Here is a 17,769-nt window from a genome sequence, read left to right on the forward strand (position 1 = left end):
AACCAACTCAAATTTAAGACCTTTTTAAGACCATTATGAATGATATATCACAACAGAAATGTGGAAAATAAAACTGCTTATTTTATATTGCAGTGCCAGCAGAGAATGCACCTAGAATTTTAAGGCCTTAATTTTATATGCTCAAATTTGAGATTGCCTAAGGATATGCAGACACCCTGTTAAAGGATGAAGTATTAGTGACGACAACAGGTGTTGGTCAGGTTAAACTACCTGTCCAGGCTGTTGGTGCTGTGCTCCACAGACTGACTGGCTTCTCTCCAGCTTTCTATCCCAGACTCTCCTTCGCCACTCGGAGGGAAAAGCTCCAATTCCTCCTCGTCCAGCGAGCCGCTCCCATCGAGAGTCTCAGCCGACGGCGAGGCCTCGGGATCCGGCAGCGTGTCGATGTCCGTCTCCAGCACTGTGACGGGTTGCGCGAAGCACGGGAGCTCGCTGGTGATAGGCATGTCCTCCACGGACAGCTCCTGGAAATCGTCGATGTCCGTCTCTAAGGGAACCTCCAGCTCGGCCTCCAGGCTGTGGACGGGGCTCGGGCTCAGAGTTTTTTCTGACTCTGCGTGTTTCTGCTGACCTTCAACCTGGAAGTCTTTGTTTGTGAAAGCCTGCTGATGCTCGAGCTCAACTTGACTGAAGTATGCTTCTGTAGGATAACCCTCTCTCAGTCTGCCAACTTCTAAACCCGGAGAGGGACTATGAGCTCCAGGAGATGGGGGTCTCTCCCGCTCGGCTCCAGGTCTGATGCTGGGTAGTGGTTTGAGATCTGGACTAAGGCCCACATTCAACCCAGATGGACTGGAACAGAGATAGCATTTCAGAAACATCAGTTTAAACTTCATAAGTCCTCCTAATACAATGATGTGACAATAAAGACCTTGAACACCTGGTTTCTGCTGCGCAGGTGTTTCTGCGCAGAAACCAGGTGTTCAACCTTTACGGTTGCAGCGTTTGTTACATTTTCAGCTGCTGCAGTTTCATTTCTTACTGCTCAGTGTCAAATGATACAAACTCTTTGAAAAACCTGTTCTCTCTCTCTCGCCAGTAGTGGCAGTGTACCAAGAACTATGAAGGAAACAACATGAAAACCTCAGAAGAAGACATTGAGGGCAACTTCCTTCTTCATAAAATGTAAACAAAAACAGTACATTTTAGCAGTTGTTGGATTTCTTTATTGTCTTTGGTAAAAGACAACCAGTTATTTTTCCTGATAATGTCTAATGTTTTTGTTTTGGTTGTATTTACCCAGAATGCCCTACGCTATAATCCACTTCCTGCATTTTGAACGGCCTCTGGTTCGCTTGATGTTCACATACGTATTTGGACCACGCCAGAGTTCACTTAAACCAAACCAAGATGTAGGTTTTCAAGCGGACCAGAGTTCGCTTTTTGGGTTCACAGAGTTCAATTGCGCATTCATACCTTTCCAAACCAACTGGACTTTCTAAGCAAACGACCTAGAGTTTGACTAAAACAGAACAAACATGGCTGCTTTGAAAGTGTCAGTATTTCATCTCACCTTCTCAGTCTGGTCTTGGCAGGTAGAGGTGGAGGTAGAGGTGCTACAGGCTCCGCCACAAAGTCATCCTCCCTCTCCACATGGCGTGGCGCCACCGGCCTGAAGGCCTTCCTGGAGAACATCGGGCTGGACTGGGCAACAGCGAAAGCGTGCTCCTGAAACGGAGCTGGACTTTGGGAGAAGGCGTGCTCCTGAGTTTGAGTCTGACTGCAGCTGCATCGAGAGCAGGTCTCTGATGCTTCCTGCCTCTCCGGGGGCAGGCTGTAGGACCTCTGCCGGGACTCATCGGGCGGCGGGACGTAGGACGATGAGTGAACCGAGTAGCGTTCCTCTGCGCTGTTGAAGGCAGATGGGACGGGCTGCGGAGCAGCAAATGCGCAGGACGCGAGCAGGGCGTGGTGAGACGCCCGTCGCCGGTGGAACTGCTCCCACTTCGGGGGTGGTGGTCTCGGCGGAGGTGGGGTTTTCTTCTTCCTTTGCCGCGCTGAGCTCGATGAGTCTCCGCCCTCCTCCATCTCACTCAGGGTCTGGCTCGAGGCGGCGTAGATAGAGGGCGACCAGCGTTGGCTGGTCTCGAAGCGCAGATCGTTTTCAGACATGGCTCGTCCTCGAAGGTAAAGGGGAGCCGGCGGGGGGGCGGCGTTGTAGACATCTCGCTCATCACCGCGACTGACAGGCCGTCTGGAGTCCCAGTGCACCTGATGATGGTGATGATGCTGCTGTTGATGATGGACAGCTGGCGGTGGCCTGGACTCCCGTCTCCAGCTGGAGTAGTCTCTGATGGGGAAGGAAAGTTACTTAGATTAATTAATCTTCTTATGTAATGTTACATTTTGGTCTCATGTGATATGAGCATAAATTCACATTAAAAGCCTTTTTATTTTTCTTGAAAAGTTCCAGATGTTTCCTTTCTGCGTTCCCTGCTCACTGAGTCAGGTCATCTTAGGCCACACATACCCTACATGCCTTTCTCCCTCTCCTACATGTTTACATACATCCAAAAACATATCACTGTGGTCACATCTTGAGCATGGATGATTGCCCCACACACTTAGAGCTCATTAGAGCTAAATCAGAGTCAGCCGTGACTAAGTAGGCTTTCCGCCTGCCGGTGCACAATGACCAAACCAGACCTGACGTCTCTGGAGGCTGGTTGGAGCAGAGACGGAGCAGGTGAGCGTCTCAGAAAGACTCCCATCAAAGAGCGAAATGTGAAGAAGTAATGTTTTATGCTCGATTGACAAATGATGGAAGTTGTTTCCAAAATGAGGTGCTCACCTCTCCGTCAGGCTGTACTTCCTGTTGAGTTTGGCCGTTTCCTGTTGCGGGGCGTGAAAAGTCTGGGAAGAGATTTAAAGAAGGTTAATAACACCTAGGCTGAAAAGCGTTGGGAAGAGGGTGTGTTACTCCACCCTGCAGTGCACTTGAGTGGAAACAAAGCCGATTAGGGTGGAGGCTGTTTCTGCTACATTAAGAACACTTTCTTCCTTCTATTGTTGTTTTACGCATTCTTTTGTTATCTCTATCTTTTTTATCAGGTACAGTTTAGTTCAAACACTTGCTTGTTCAGTACTTAGCTGAAATGTTTGTTAGATATGTTAGTCCAAAGATATTTAATTTCAGTCCAATTTCAGTTTCATTTAAATTGTCAGGATTTCACCAACTCAAATGTAAGACTTTTTAAGACCAATATGAATCAAATTTAACACCTACACAACAGAGATATACAAAATAAATGCAGGGAACCAAAATTCTGGGTTCTTTTTGTGACTCTAGCTAGCGAGCCACATGCTAGCTGCAAATGTCTTGTTTGTTTTCTTGCTGGCTAACTAGCAAGCATGCATTAGCAAATTACAGACCAAGATGGATTTGGTTATGTTGGCTGCCATTTTGAAAAACAGAGGATCTGTTTTCCGTCAAGAAATGCCACAAAAACTGTTGTTCACAGTTAGTCATGGTAGTCGCTTAAGTTTACTTTTTCTCTGTGCACTAAAATTTAGTATTTCTATAGTAGATCAATGCTTTCTTACTAATTTACCATCTAGCTGATCCGCTCAAAACTAAAAGAAAAAGTAAAGTTTTGACAGCAAGAACAAACCTACAGATAATTCTTTGTAACTTCACAATTTTGAAGTTTTCCTTCACTGCTAACTACGTCAAACTCTTTAATGCTTATTTGAGTCTTACAAAAATCAAAGACAGTCACAATACCTCCAATAGTAATTATATATAATCCTACAAGACACTACTTTATGCTGGCAGATGAAGAGTTTAGGAGTGCTTAACATATTAAAGTCGAGTAGAGGAAGTGGTGAATGAACTTATTGCACTCTCTTGGTTTAGAGGTGAGCCAGCAGGTCCCCCACAGGGTGGACAGGCTACATAATTATAATATGAAGGAAAAAGAACCTGCCTTACTGTCTGTGATGCAAATCAGAACATCCAGATGGTATTTTTGTTGACTTAACTGGGGGCGTATTTTACACATTCGGCCGACACCTGCTTTCAGCAGCGGGTAATATCCATGAAATAGTATGAAGTAACTACTAAAAGATAATGTGTTCTGTTTCATGAATGGCTAATTTACATTTAAAGGTCTGTTGACATTTAAGGAAGCACCAAATGTTTTGATGACAGATTTTTTTTGGCCACTGCTGGGATAATTAAAGCTGGATGCCCATTTTTGCAGAATAAAGCTAATAAAAGTGGCTTTCTAGAATAATATATTTGCCAGGAAGTCTGCAATGTTTTAAATTGAAAAATCTAAGCACTAGAAAAAAATAGTTAAGAAATAAAAATGATAATTAATAAGATAAGTTTAGCTTGATTAAGCTAATAATGATGCAAATGATGTTTTATGTGGGGCCAAATTTAACCCTAAAAGCAATTTAAAAATGCAGTGCACATGAAGGGACACATGATTTTAACCCTGAGAAATAAAAGATAAAAGCTCACACCTTAATCGATAACGCATTAATGTCCAGTCGGACTGAACATCTGTTGATACTTTCCTAATAGAGGGGTTTTCACAGGCATGAGTTTGTGTCTGCAAAAGCACAAGTTCAGCACATCTGTTCCCGTTAAAAATAGTTAGAGGTAGATTTCGACACTTGAGGTTATCGCCGTGGCATCAGAGCCGCAAGCTTTGATTTGAGAAGGACCACGGCATGGAGGGGGGCAGGGTTCAAGACTCGCCCCTGCCAAGTTTCAGTATAGCAAAAATCACACTGAACAACAAAAACCTGAGTCCGCTTGGCTCAAATATTTGCTGATCTTACAAATGTGTTTAGTCCCAAAACAAATGTCAGTTTTGATTACTTGGTGTCAGATGATAAGGATACTTAAGGGATGCATTTCAGGGGAGTCCCCAGAGTCTAGAATCAATTTGCGGTGAAGCTGTAACCCAACACTGCTATTAGCAACAGAACCATAGAGCACTGCCGTTGCCCAATCTCCCCCTCAATTCCACGAACTATTTCAATGATCTGCCGAATTTTCTATGTGAACTTCAGACTTTGACCACAGGCAGGATGTGAGGTTCAGTTCAGACCAACCATTCAACCGCGGAGCACTTGGACAGAGCAGCAGCTTGACTACAAATCCAAGAGTGACCACTAGATCCTTTTAGGTGCAAGTTGACAAAGCAGAGTTAGTTTTTAGTCTTTCAGTGGTCAGTTGGGTTAAATCTAAAAGAGCAGTCTGTTTTCAGGGAGCTTGAAAGTTTATTTTTCACCCTGAAAGACTTTACTTAGACTCAGGACTGAAAATATACTGGATGTTTGGTCTGAGTCGGCAAGTTTGTGAACTTACTGAAAATGTATGCACCCAGAGCCAGAAATATAAACCTGAAATTAGATTATCTCTACTATTGCTACTTAACAGCAGAAAACTATTCCTTCATTAGTGAAGAACGTCAAACGTTAGCAGGAATAGTGAGATGTTTGAACTATTTTCTACTGAGGCAAGTCGATGTTTCAGTTAGGCAAAGGAACAAAAATGGATATTTTGTACCCAGGTTGGGGTTACGTTCTCAAACTGATGAATGTGTAAAGTACAGTAAATAAGAAGAAGGCTTAGCAAAGCCTCTCTGTTTGATCTTATTTGGCTTTCAAACTTTGCCAAATTTGAAATGTTTGCACCATTTTCGAGTTAGAACAGTTTAGGATCTACACAGTCTCGGGAACATACACTGTTTAGTTAATAATGCTAATCCCTTATTTAAGACTCCGTAATTATTTTGTGCTATTTTTATGAGAAAGGTTTTGTTTCACAACTGTTGTCTCAAACACACAGTGTGACATCACCTCTTTTTCCCCAACATAAAGTATCTACTGCCTGCAAAACAAAGGTTCAAAGTCTGTTCTTAAAGACAAATTAGAATCAACTAAAATTGTTATTCGCAGGTCAAATAATTTTATATGAAAACTGGAAATTTGTGAAGAATCTCTGACTGGTGGAACTCTATTCAAAATCCTACAAACACACTCATTTTGAACTCTGAACTGTAAATCCAGTTATGCGTCTAATGATGAACCCAAGCAAGAAGTCCTCCTACCTCTGTGGGTGTGTAGCTCCTTGCATTGTAACCCTGATGCAAAGACTCTTGTTGCTCTGGCTGCAGATGATGACTGATGGGATAAAAAGCTGATCCCTGGACTTGGTTTTGACAGTGAGAAAATGTCTGAGGTTTGGGCTGCCAGTTGTGGAATTGGTCCTTAAGCTGGATTTCTCGCTCTTGTTCTCTGATGCCAGAATGACTGTAACAGTCCTGAGGTGAGGCATGCTGAAAATGTTCAACTCTTTCCTTCTCAGCCTCTTTTTTTCTTTGCAGTTCCCTCTCTCGTTCCCTCTCTCTCTGCCTCATCTTCTCTTCTCGCTGAATCTCTCTCAGCCTTGCCCGTTCCATTTCTAGTTCTATCTCCTGTCTTTCTAACTGTTGCTGCCTCTCCATCTCTCTCAACCTTTCCTCCCTTTCTCTCAGCTGTTCCCTTTCCATCTCTTTCTGTCTCTCCCTAATGGCACTGACAGACTGCCTCCTAGGTTCGACATTGTTTGGAGGATGGACACTTTCTTCTTGTACTTCTTGGTAGGAGTATCTTCTTTGGATGGAATTTTGCCCTGAATCCCCCGTCTGTTGCTCTCGATGCCGGTCTGGTTGGTTCTGCCTGTGGTTGGACCTTTTTGAGGTGTTGGACACAGGTATGCCTTTGGAAGTCTCCTCAAAAAACTTCATTCTATCCGCAAATGGAAGAATATCTGACTCCTCTATTCGAGAGCTCGAAGAGGAGCGACTGTAGGAGGAGCTGGATGAGGAAGTGAAGGCACAAACTCCATGACGAGACCCTGTTACACCCAATACCCTTTCACCCGAGACTCCACACCGTCGATCTCCATCTGGTTCTGGTTGGAGCTTGTGTTCAGGCGTCCATCGCCAACGACGAGCCTTGCCAGCAGGAGCCGGTTCTTCAACAACTCTGATGCCGACACCAAAGCTGGGGACGCCTGGGTCCAGAATCTGAACAGACCTGGATTGATTATTGCCCTGAGGGATGGATGTGGTCCGAGTCTGGGAGATGCCACGGTCTGGCTCTCTGGAGGTTTGTGATGTCTTGACCTGTGAAGAGGTTTGGGAATCTTGAGGGATTCCTGGTGTAGCAAAGGCAACTTTGGCAGATTTGTTCTGGACAGGCCTGTTTGGGTCTGTTCCATCTTCACAAAGGTCTGAACATTCCTCTTCCTGGACAGTTTCTCTGCTGCACAGCAGCCCTCCTGGACCATGACCCCTCTGAAGTTGCGCCTTTTTCCTCTGGATTTCGTTGCGGAGGTTGGTGGCAAATCGTTCACTGCGTCGACGGTTCCGCCGAATGTTTTTGGATGAGCTTGACTTCTTCGTGCTTTCCTCTCTTTCTGCCACTTCCTCATTTTTATCCCCAGTCATCCGCTTTTCTACAAGCATTTGCTCGTCCAGCAAGGTGTCCACACTGGCAGCTGCACTGAGTGGCTGAAAATCACTCTCTGCCATCTGATCAGAGTTCAGCCGTTCCCGGGTTGTTGATCCAGTGGGTTCACCTGGTACGCTTACAGAACGACCCCAAGGTGTATGATGATGAACTGGTGACAGAGACCTCCCATTTACACCCACAGCTTCCAGCCTCTCAACTGAAGCACCATCCTCACCTTCTCCCTCCAGGAAGACAGATCCTGGGGTCGAGCATCGACTACCTTCCAGCTTACGTGATGTGGGAAGGGTTGAGTCTTCCGTTGTGTGCTGAAGTGATGAAGCATGGGACCACTGGCTGCTGCAGGGCGATACAGAGCGATCAGAAGGGTGTGATGGGTTGAAAGGCTCCAGAGAAGAGTCATTGCTGTTGAACTGCAGTAGCTGAAGCTGAGTGGCGAGCAGCTTCTCGGGTGCACTGTGCCGGTGAAGGCTTGCTGAAGAGCAATTGGTCCGACAGTGCTCAACATAGGATTGCCCTTGAATCTCTGTGGAGGATTCAGAGGGTAAGGAAGCAGAAGCAGAGGGGGTGATGGGAACTATTGAGGTTGGAATCGAGTCAGAGAGGTGCTCTGATGGCGCCTCGGACTTAGAATAATTTTCAGAACTGCCATCACATTTAATATGTCTAAATTCATCAATTTGTCTTTGACTAAAGTGTGAGTGTGTTGAATCTGTTTTTAAGTTCTCGGTTTGGTCACCCTCTTCTGGTGCAGGGAAACCATTTTGAATTCCAGAATCGGCATTCAGACAGGGCAGGTTTTCTTTACAACAAGAAGCATCTTCAACCGCAGATGATATGCAATGTTTGTTGACGTCATTAGTACGACTCCGGGTGGCCCTAAAGCTGTCCTTTCTTGTTGGAGGCTGAGGGGGGTTGTTCTCTCTCCCCACTTGAGATTCTCCATTTCTAACAATGTCCAAACCTCCTTCCCTCTGGTCGTGCTCGTAACAACACGATGACGGCCGCCCTTTTATCTCGGCGGGCCTCGTTTTAGGCCTGGTCAACGATCTGGACTTGTGCATAATTAGATGTGCCTCATGTGGGGCCTCACCCGGCGACCTCCCTAGAGTGGAAGCCTCACCAGGGTAACCTTGATATGCTGGACCGAGGCTCTGGAGGAGGTTATCCATGGAAGAGGCCTCACCGGGCCTTAGAGGCACAGCAGCGTAGTCAGATGTGTTCGAACTGGCAGAGAAAGAGCTGTAGGCGGAGTCTCGCTTGTTGTTGAAGAGGGTGGGGTCGACAGGGGAATTGTGGGAGTCGGAATATGGCTGTGTGGTGGGAGTTGGTGTGTCCAAGCTCTCCATAGATCCCAAGGAGCTGCTTCGGTCAGTGGAGGAGTACGGTCTGGGCAACTGAGACCACTGCATGGACAAGTCACTGCAGAGACAGGAAGATAAATGTCTTACTGATACATAAGAAAATTCAACATGAGAAACAGGTCACGCAGCTTCAATTTATCTAAAGCTTTGAGTAGTTCTAACTGCTTTAAAATATTTCAAATATTCACTAATATTTTTGCTAAACGCAGTGGCCTTGCAAAAGTATTCCCAACACTTGGTCACCGTTTCCAATTTTATATATATATATATAAAAAAAGTGAAAACATGAATTCCTGCAATTGAATTTAACAATCATTCAATATTTTTTTATGACGAATAATAAACATTGAAGTTTGTTGTGACATACCACATTGTGACAAAGGGGTATGAATAGTTCTGCTAGGCACTGTTTGCCCTAAAGGCAGGAATTATACGGTTTCTTCAGGAACACTATGGTGTCAGTACAGGACAAAAAAGTAATAATGCTTTCATGAACTACACTGAAGGAGTTATCCTTAAATTTCAAACATGCAGGGCATATTTTCCTTGCATATACCGTTTCAACTCTGCATCTGGAGAATGTGTTTCCTATTAGAGTGGGGCTGAAGATCCACGGCAGCCCCATGTGTTTTTAAAGCCCCTATGAGAAAGACTCTTTAGGCGAAGAAGGATTTCCTCCTCATCAACTCCCAACACCACAAGTACCAATCTTGAAGCAATCTCTTGATTCCTCCCATCTTCTTTCCACCTTTCTCTGTCATTCTTTTCTTCCGCCATTAGATTGTTCCCATCTCATCTCCTTTATATCAAAGGTTAAATGCCACTGAAACATCGGCTTAACAAACAGCTTCCTTTTACTCTTTTGATGATTACTGACTGCAATGCAAACATTTTATAAGGGAACTTCTTCATGGTTTAACTCTCAAAAAAGATTCTGTAAAGGCAACAAACGGCTCAGTTGTACAGCCTGTACAAGCACTTCTCAGACTTACAAGTGTGATGCAGTGAAAGATTTTCCCTCATGCTTGCCAAGGTAGCTTAAATGGATTGGGTCTGCAATGGCCAAAATCCATTTGGCCAGAAATAAGTGTGACCAAGCGAGGGATGAAAATGCTCCAGAAGTTCCCTGTAAACGCAAGACTAAGTCGAGTTGCTGGAACCAAACCAAGATTCAGCCATCACCCTTACAAGATATGAGTCATTGTTTATGGTCTGTTGATCTGAATAAATTTGAATATTTTTATTCTTAACTAGCTACATACTGGGAAGAAAAGATTATATTTGACCACTAGAGCAATGCAGACAAGTGCTGAAAAATAGCCTCCAATGTTCAAGTTTAACTTAACCTGGACCATTTCCCAATGATGGATATGTGTTGAGGGAAAACAGCCAACAGATCTTTTCCAGGGCAAACAGCAATGCAATAAATGTCACTTATACTTAATAATCAATGTAATTCTCAGCGGAGCTGTCTTTCACTCAATTTTAACCTCATGGAATTGACTTGCGACATCAATAAACCTTCACCCACACATATGTTTTTCTCAACCCACTGTGCAATTGTAGTTTCACATCTTTGTGAGGAGATTATTTCCTGATGAAATCCATAAAAGACATTTTGGCAAAAGGAGTTTGTATTGGCTCTTAAAGTTAGCTGGGGCAGGTGGGAGGCATGCAGTGTTCCCCAGCCTTGGTTCAAATGGTTTGAATTGATTTTGTGAAAACCCCCCACAAGGCCTAGATACATTTTATTGTGGTGTTTCTTTTTTTTTCCAGTAAAGAAGAACAGAGTGATCCCTCACCCTTTTGTAATTCTTTGGTGTCTTATTCAAACAATGGCCAAAGTTTCCAGGGAGAAAGAGGAGGGGAAAGCGGAGACAGAAAGCTCTAACGAGCTTTGATCTCAAACAAGTATTGAGGTCTAACCAGTAGACGACCTCTAAGCAGTCTCTGTGGTATTTATGATTCACATTTCATGGTTGAAAAATCTCACCAGCTGCAAAATACACCAACCTGGTAGAACTTTGTGTGAACACAGTCTTGTGTTTTGTTGTGTTATGAAGGTTACTAAAGGAATTCCCCATTTGTCTTTAGGGAGGATCAGTTGTTTCTTTTTGTTTTTTAGATTCTAATCATGCACTTTTTGCTACCAGATGATGTCCCAGTGAGTTTTTGGCTTCTCTGGTGATACACATGGCTGGATTTAAAAAAAAATTCAAACAGCTGACTTTTCTTAAAGAAAAATGGGGAAATTCCATTATTGTACCATTACACACAGCTGTTTGAGAGTTCACAGCAGTCGGTGGGGGAAGGGAACCCAGCATCATCGCTGGGACCTTCTAAAACATATCAAAATTGCACAAATGCCAAATTATGTATGTTTTGAAAGTAACTTTCTAAAGCATTGATACATTGATAAATTTGCCGATGTCTTGTAACAACACCTTTAATTTGGGACCATTTATTTCAACCTATTTCTGTCCAAAATTTAAAAATTAAACAGTAATAATCTGATAACTTATACCCGATGAACCCAAGTGCAAAACTGTAAATGTAAAAAAAAAAAAAAAAAAAAAAACTTTCTGAAAAGTTAACTGCATCCCAAGCTACTGACCACATGGCTTCAAAACATTTTAATAGTTGTGACCTGATTAACTGCTCATATATACCAAAGTGCTACTTTTTGGATGGTTGTCCAAAAAGTTGACAAAGTTGATTTTAATTTGTGTTAAATAATTTTTTTTTTTAAAAACTAAAGCAAGCTGAAGTAGAGAAAACCTTGAGGCTGGACCAGCAGTCAGCAACACTCAACAACCTTTACAATCTAAAAAAAATTGGTCTTGAACAGCAATATATATTTGAGTCTTGGGAAAAGAGAAACATATCAATTATCAATATATGTCATATATATGTTTATCGTACAACTATTCATCAGTAAAACAATGCAAGTTGAGACATTTTAACAAAGATGACAAACATTTGCAGCCTACTATAAAATCATTTCAGCAAGTACGTTTCTCAAAACGTGCTTCAAACATATTCCTTGTTAGATCACTTAAGTTTCATTTCATCTTCAATTCACTGACATTCTGATAAATGACGAGCTAAAAATAGCCTTTCATGTTGTCATTTGGCTCATTTCTGCAAAATCATTTCTGCTCAGTCACTGCAATCCTTGGAGAAGGGCTGAATAGCTTCATTTGGTTCTGGAGCTGCAGACTGCTTGACCCATTACTATTTCAGTAAATGTTAGTGTCTCTGGGGGAGTAACAAAACCAAACAAAAGGTGGCATATACAATAGGTGGAAGAGAGGCCCCATGGACAATAACTAGTATGAAGGTATGCCGAGACTTTAAAATTCAAGTTTAAAAACTACAGACAGTTTTGTCCTACCGTTCCTGCAGCTTAAGGTCTTTTTCATGAAACACCAGAGAACACATTAGAGTTTTCTCTTCATAGAGTAATGCAGAGCTGCCCCTCGCCTACCTGTTGCTGCTCTTCCTCATAAATCCAGAAACGACCAACTTGTCACTCTTGATGTAACCCTGTTTTAAAACTACAATTGGTGAAGACGAAGAACACGAAACCTTTTCTTAAATTTGTAAAGGACTATGGACGAAAAATACTGAGTGTGGGAAAGAAAGCTACATTATCTGCATGGGAAAACATTTTTTGGGAAGGAAGTGAGCAATGAATGAGTGGAGAGGAGGCGGCTGTATAGATTTGACCTGGTTGACAGAGAGAGGAAACTAGAATATAAGGTCAGAACTGGACAGGAAATGACAGTCACTTCTGCCCAATCAGAGACCAATCTGGGACATGTGAGGGCTGTCGCAGAGATACACCCAGGGATCGTGTAAGGTCGCTGGATTAATCCTCAGTGTGTCAGCTAAACACACCAACAGCAATTTTTATTAGCTGATCAGAATGGTGAGAACAGATAAACTTCCTTCCTTCAGACCTCATATTGTGTCGGTGCTTGGATAAAAACACAAGTTGCACATTACAAAGCCATTCACAATGTACAGATTGTCCTCTCTCTTCAGACAAACAGAGTTTACTGGATGTCTTCCTCTCTTTGTCCACGTGTTCCGGGAGTCACATGCCATTGTCCAGAGTTATGCCAGGAGCTGCCTCCTCATGTGTGTGTGTACTTGTCTAGCTATCCTATTTAGGACAGTTTCTGGCATATTTACTAACCTTCTAAGAACCTTTGGTTCTTATGGGGACAATCAGACCTGATATGGTGCACCCCCTTGATTAGACTTAGGGGTTAAGTCTAGAGGCATGGTGTGAATTAGATTTTGGTTAAGGGAAGGGTTAGAAATATATTAATAATGGTTTGGGTTACACATAAATGTAGATTCTTAAATAAATGGTAGTTAATACGCCACCCTGGGTGAGGGGCCTTAATAAAAAGTTGAATTTGGATCAAAGTAAGGAGTTAAATTCTAGCCACTGTGGTGGTTCTGGTACTAAAATTGTTCTGAATCTTTTTCAACTCAATGGAATCTGTTTCCTTAGATAAACACTTTTAAAAGTACTTTAAATAATTAACTGAGGTAAATGTGCTGTTTGATCATAAGGATCAGTTGGAATGTATGACTAAATTGAATAAATGTTTTTTGAAAAGTACATCGAGACAAAATTTTTTTATTGGCAGTATATAAATAGAACTGAATTGAATTAATACCAGGTCCTATTGTTGACAGAAATACAAACGTGTGTGTGTGTTCTTGTTTATGTAGCATAATCAGGACCTGACATTTACCGACTTTATGAAGACCTATAGGCATTATGGGGACCAAAGCCGAAATCAAATATGACAGACCCCTTTTTAAGGATTTGTGTTAGTTTTAGAGGCTTGGTGTGAATTATATTTTTGTTAAGAGTGATTTAGGAATATATTGGCAAAGGTTAGTGTAAGTCTTATGATTAGGCAGCCATTACTTAAATTAATGGAAATCAATCCAAAGTCCGAATATGGGTAAAAATCCAAACCTGTGTGTGTGCGTACAGAAACTGTGGGAATGAAAGGCCAACACAAACACACAAACACACACACACAGATGTACTGGTTATAATCCTCGTGGGACTATTAAATCTAATAGCAGTGCATTATATCACTGATTCTTATCATAAGGAGAACAGAACAAACCTCTTACATAGCATGCAGCTGACAAACAAGGACAGTGCAGCTATTTTTATTGTGAGTAAATATGCAGACGCCGCAGACTTCCTCTTTCTTTCTAACAGATTACAGTTTACCTCGGTGAGATCATACAGACACACAAAGGGTCTTGTATCTACATCACATGGTTGATTTTAGTTCAACCTGAACGGACAATACAGTCCTCCAACCCTGCTGTGTTACAGGAACAAAACTATATCCATTATACTTGACACTGAGGTCATGAAGGTTGTCAGCTGCCTAGCTTCTCAATTATTTAACAATGTTATTGTTTTAGTTAAAAATGTCAGATGTTTCTAAGCTGTAGCCAGTTTGTTTCTTGCGTCAGTTCAAAAAGTAGCTAAATCTTATTGACTTTTGGGTAAAACATAAGCTACAGACACAACATTTGGCTAATTTCACAACTTTATTAAAGGCATAAATATGTCCAGCATATAACAAATAACTGATATGCTTGTTCATGACTTGGCTTCTTAATGATGTTTTCCTGTTGTGCTATTTGTTATTTAGCTACTTAAAGCAAACTACTCTCCTGGGGATGAATACAGAAACTGAAACGTGTGTGTAACCTCCATAAACAATGCAAGAAGGGCTTTGGATGGATCCATAAGTTTCAATTTCATATAAAGTCAAAACTTTATATGAAGTCCCAACTTCATATGAAGTCTTCTGAGAGCGATGTGATTGGCTATCACTTTAGGATGTTTGAATAGGAGCCGAAAATAGATCAATGCTTCCTGTGTGGGCTGTGTTGACTATAAAATGCAGTGATGTCACCGGTTTCCTGACAATTGTTGGTTTTTCGAGATTGAACCAGTCACAGAGAACAAAAAAATCCCCGACACTGCCTTGCAGCATGAAAAAAAATCTGATGGGAGTCACAGGAAGGCAAAGAGTGACTCAAGTGGACAGGATGACACACTGTTTAAATAAAAACTGCTAACAAGCGTAATACATTAGACTATTTGAGAAATCTAAGTTTATCAATTCAAGCTTATTTAAGAAATGCCACAAAAGAGCACAATTTTGTGTTTGTAGCCTTTTTTAACAGAAAATATCAAACGACACCTGGAATAAAAGCCTTAATATGTCACCAGTTGCATCAAACAAAATATCAGACACTTCTTAGCTTGATCTGAATGTACAATAAGCACAGAATAGAATTTAATCCCATATCAATATAAATAAAAATAAATAAATACTACTGGTGTGGTCTGTTTTATGTCCTGCACGTCTCTATGTAATGAAATGCTGCTATCACATACTGCTAAATGTTCTCAAGTCAGTATCAAATTATTAGGTATAACACAAAGTATCTGTGTTTTGTTCACCATTTTTTCCCGCTTTTATTTCCATTTCATAGTAAAAAGAACCACAAAGATCTTTGCTTAAAACAGACATTGGAGTCCTCTTTCTTTAACTTAGAACAAATGTTTTCAGAGAAAGACTGAAGCATCTCTAGTTGCTTTTCAGCTACAAGAACCCAAACGTTTCTCCTCTATTCGTTATAGAGCTCTGATATACAGAACTTTTCAGATTTCTGTACTGAAAAGCTCCAAAAGGCTTCAGTCAAATGTTGCTCTAAAAGTTACTGTATCAAGTAAAACCTAGAATTCAATCATTTTATATTTCACATTTACCAATCATTATTGGTAAATGTGAGGTCAGTCCATCTGTTGTGTCTCACCTGTTGTCGGTTGTGTGCCAGGGTAGGGTGTAGGAGCCGGAGTGGAGCTGCATGGCAGACGGAGGCGGAGGAGGGGGGAGCGGAGGGGAGTTGGTAGGAGGGGGCCGGGGGGTCAGGAGCGGAGGAGACGGAGGAGGGGGCAGGGGCAGTGGCTCCGACAGTTTGGCCAAGTGCCAGGAGTGAGGCCTGATGAGAGGAACGCTGCGTCTGCGTGAACAAGAGAGGAAGACCCAGGTCAGGATTTATTGCCAAAAGAATATTCACAGTTTAAGATTTCAAATTAAGCCAGTAAATTACAATTAACACAAGCTGAGGAATTCGGCAAAATGTGTTTTTGGACGTGGTTTCCTTAGAAGCTGTTTTGACTTTCCCCCCGCGCTGCCATAAAACGCTCATCTCACATGAGCAGTAAGTTCTCCAGTTAGAGCCGAGGCCAGGCATTCCACCGTATCCCAAAATATTCCCTAATTCCTTTATACAGACTTCCGATCTCACACGCTGGCCAGATTCAACCCCCCACAGAGAAAGTGTGAATTTAAGAAAAAAGAAACAAAGAACAAAAAAATAGTAAAAGAAAAAAAAGGGGGTCCGGGAATGGGACCAGAACAGTATCGATGTATGACCGCTGGAGTCTGAAATAAAGCTCATATCTTTTAAACCAACACACTGTCAGGAATGCTGCTGCTGGATGGAAGGAGCTAGAAAACCTGCTGAGTTGACAGCTAAGGTTGGATAAGGTTTAGCTTTGGAAACATGAGGTCTGTCTGTAAATACAGCTGCTGCAAAGCACAACGGATTTGAAAGGTAAAATCATTACTCTTCTAGCTGAAAATGAGTAAAATTGATAGGCAAGAAATCAAGAAAAATCTCCCTTTATTCTGTTAGAAAAGGCAAAATGTAAAGACTTGATATATAGATGGATGGACGGGTTGATGGATACGACTTTTGGGGAAAGAGACAGAAAATGAAGTCTAGGAATATAAAATATAAAATTAAGTTAACACTATTATTTGGACATATGTCAAGAAGATTTGTACTTTGAAAAAAATAGAGCTGGGTGACCTAAAGTTGAATTCCCAGCACCAGCCCAGAATGAGATATACGGTTCCTAAACCAGAAAGTGCAAAATCCGTAAAATGACACTATTCTGGGTATTTCACAGAAGCACTTGGAGGTACAATTAAGGAAGAAGAATGCAGACCCTGGCACCATGAGGGAGAGGAAAAGACCGTTTTTGAGTATTATTGTTTATGATAAAGCAGGAGCAGGAGACCCACTTCCAAAATAAACACTGTAGTTTCCTGGTTCTGGCTCCTTAGATGGATTTCTATCTGATTGTTCAACTTTGCTGACAATGTCCTTGAGTTATCCCCTGAGAAAGTTTATGTCAAGCCTGCATATGTGCTTCTATCCGTTTGTTTGTGTGGGAACTATCTGAAGTCCAGCTAGACAAAATGCCATTATTAAGCGCACCACAAGTATTAACGAAATGCCACTTCAGTGCCACTTCCTGTTTCATTAAGTTTAACTTTCAGAGATTTACGACCAAGAAAAAAACAAAACGAGCGACGTTTAACAGAGAATTTGATAACTGAGGGGGTGGGAATAGAAAAATGACAGACAAATATCCCAAAATGCAAGTTGTGTTTTACTGTGTTGCCAGGGAGAAATAATGTGTTTATTTTAAAACCAGATAACTTATCCTTTTCTCCAAAAGCAAAGTGATCCCGAGGTTGGATCAGAGATGATGTGAAGATTAAAACTCTGAAATCTACAACAGAGGGTTGTATATTTTTTTTCTCGTTTTTACCGTATTAACTTAGTAATTTCAGACTATCAGTAAAACATTTTAGCAGAAGAATGTGTGGGAAAAGCCTTGCAGCATGTATGCATCTATTCTGTCCGGAAACATGATTTGTAACATGTCAGAGCTAAGTGAGACTCTTAGAAATCCTAACCACACTAAACTTTTTTTTTTTTGGGGGGGGGGGGGGTTTTTTGACGGTTTAAGGGTTTTGAAAAACTAAAAAAA

At 41.8% G+C, this 17,769-nt stretch overlaps 1 protein-coding gene across 2 annotated transcripts in view; it reads right to left on the bottom strand.

Moving 5' to 3' along the window:
- The window catches only part of shroom4 (shroom family member 4), an 83,511-nt gene that overhangs the window by 8,375 nt on the left and 57,367 nt on the right, over window positions 1-17,769 (bottom strand). For both annotated transcript variants that reach the window (XM_015037398.1, XM_015037399.1), the window contains 5 exons: window positions 15,738-15,944; window positions 6,090-8,916; window positions 2,813-2,874; window positions 1,535-2,311; window positions 232-813 (listed from right to left, as the gene is read on the bottom strand). In XM_015037398.1, coding sequence (XP_014892884.1) covers window positions 232-813; window positions 1,535-2,311; window positions 2,813-2,874; window positions 6,090-8,916; window positions 15,738-15,944 — 4,455 coding nt within the window. The remainder of the gene's footprint in view (window positions 1-231; window positions 814-1,534; window positions 2,312-2,812; window positions 2,875-6,089; window positions 8,917-15,737; window positions 15,945-17,769) is intronic.

Source organism: Poecilia latipinna, unplaced genomic scaffold, assembly GCF_001443285.1.
Source record: "Poecilia latipinna isolate Pla-1442-1.1 unplaced genomic scaffold, P_latipinna-1.0 Scaffold404, whole genome shotgun sequence".
Classification (NCBI taxonomy): Eukaryota; Metazoa; Chordata; class Actinopteri; order Cyprinodontiformes; family Poeciliidae; genus Poecilia; species Poecilia latipinna.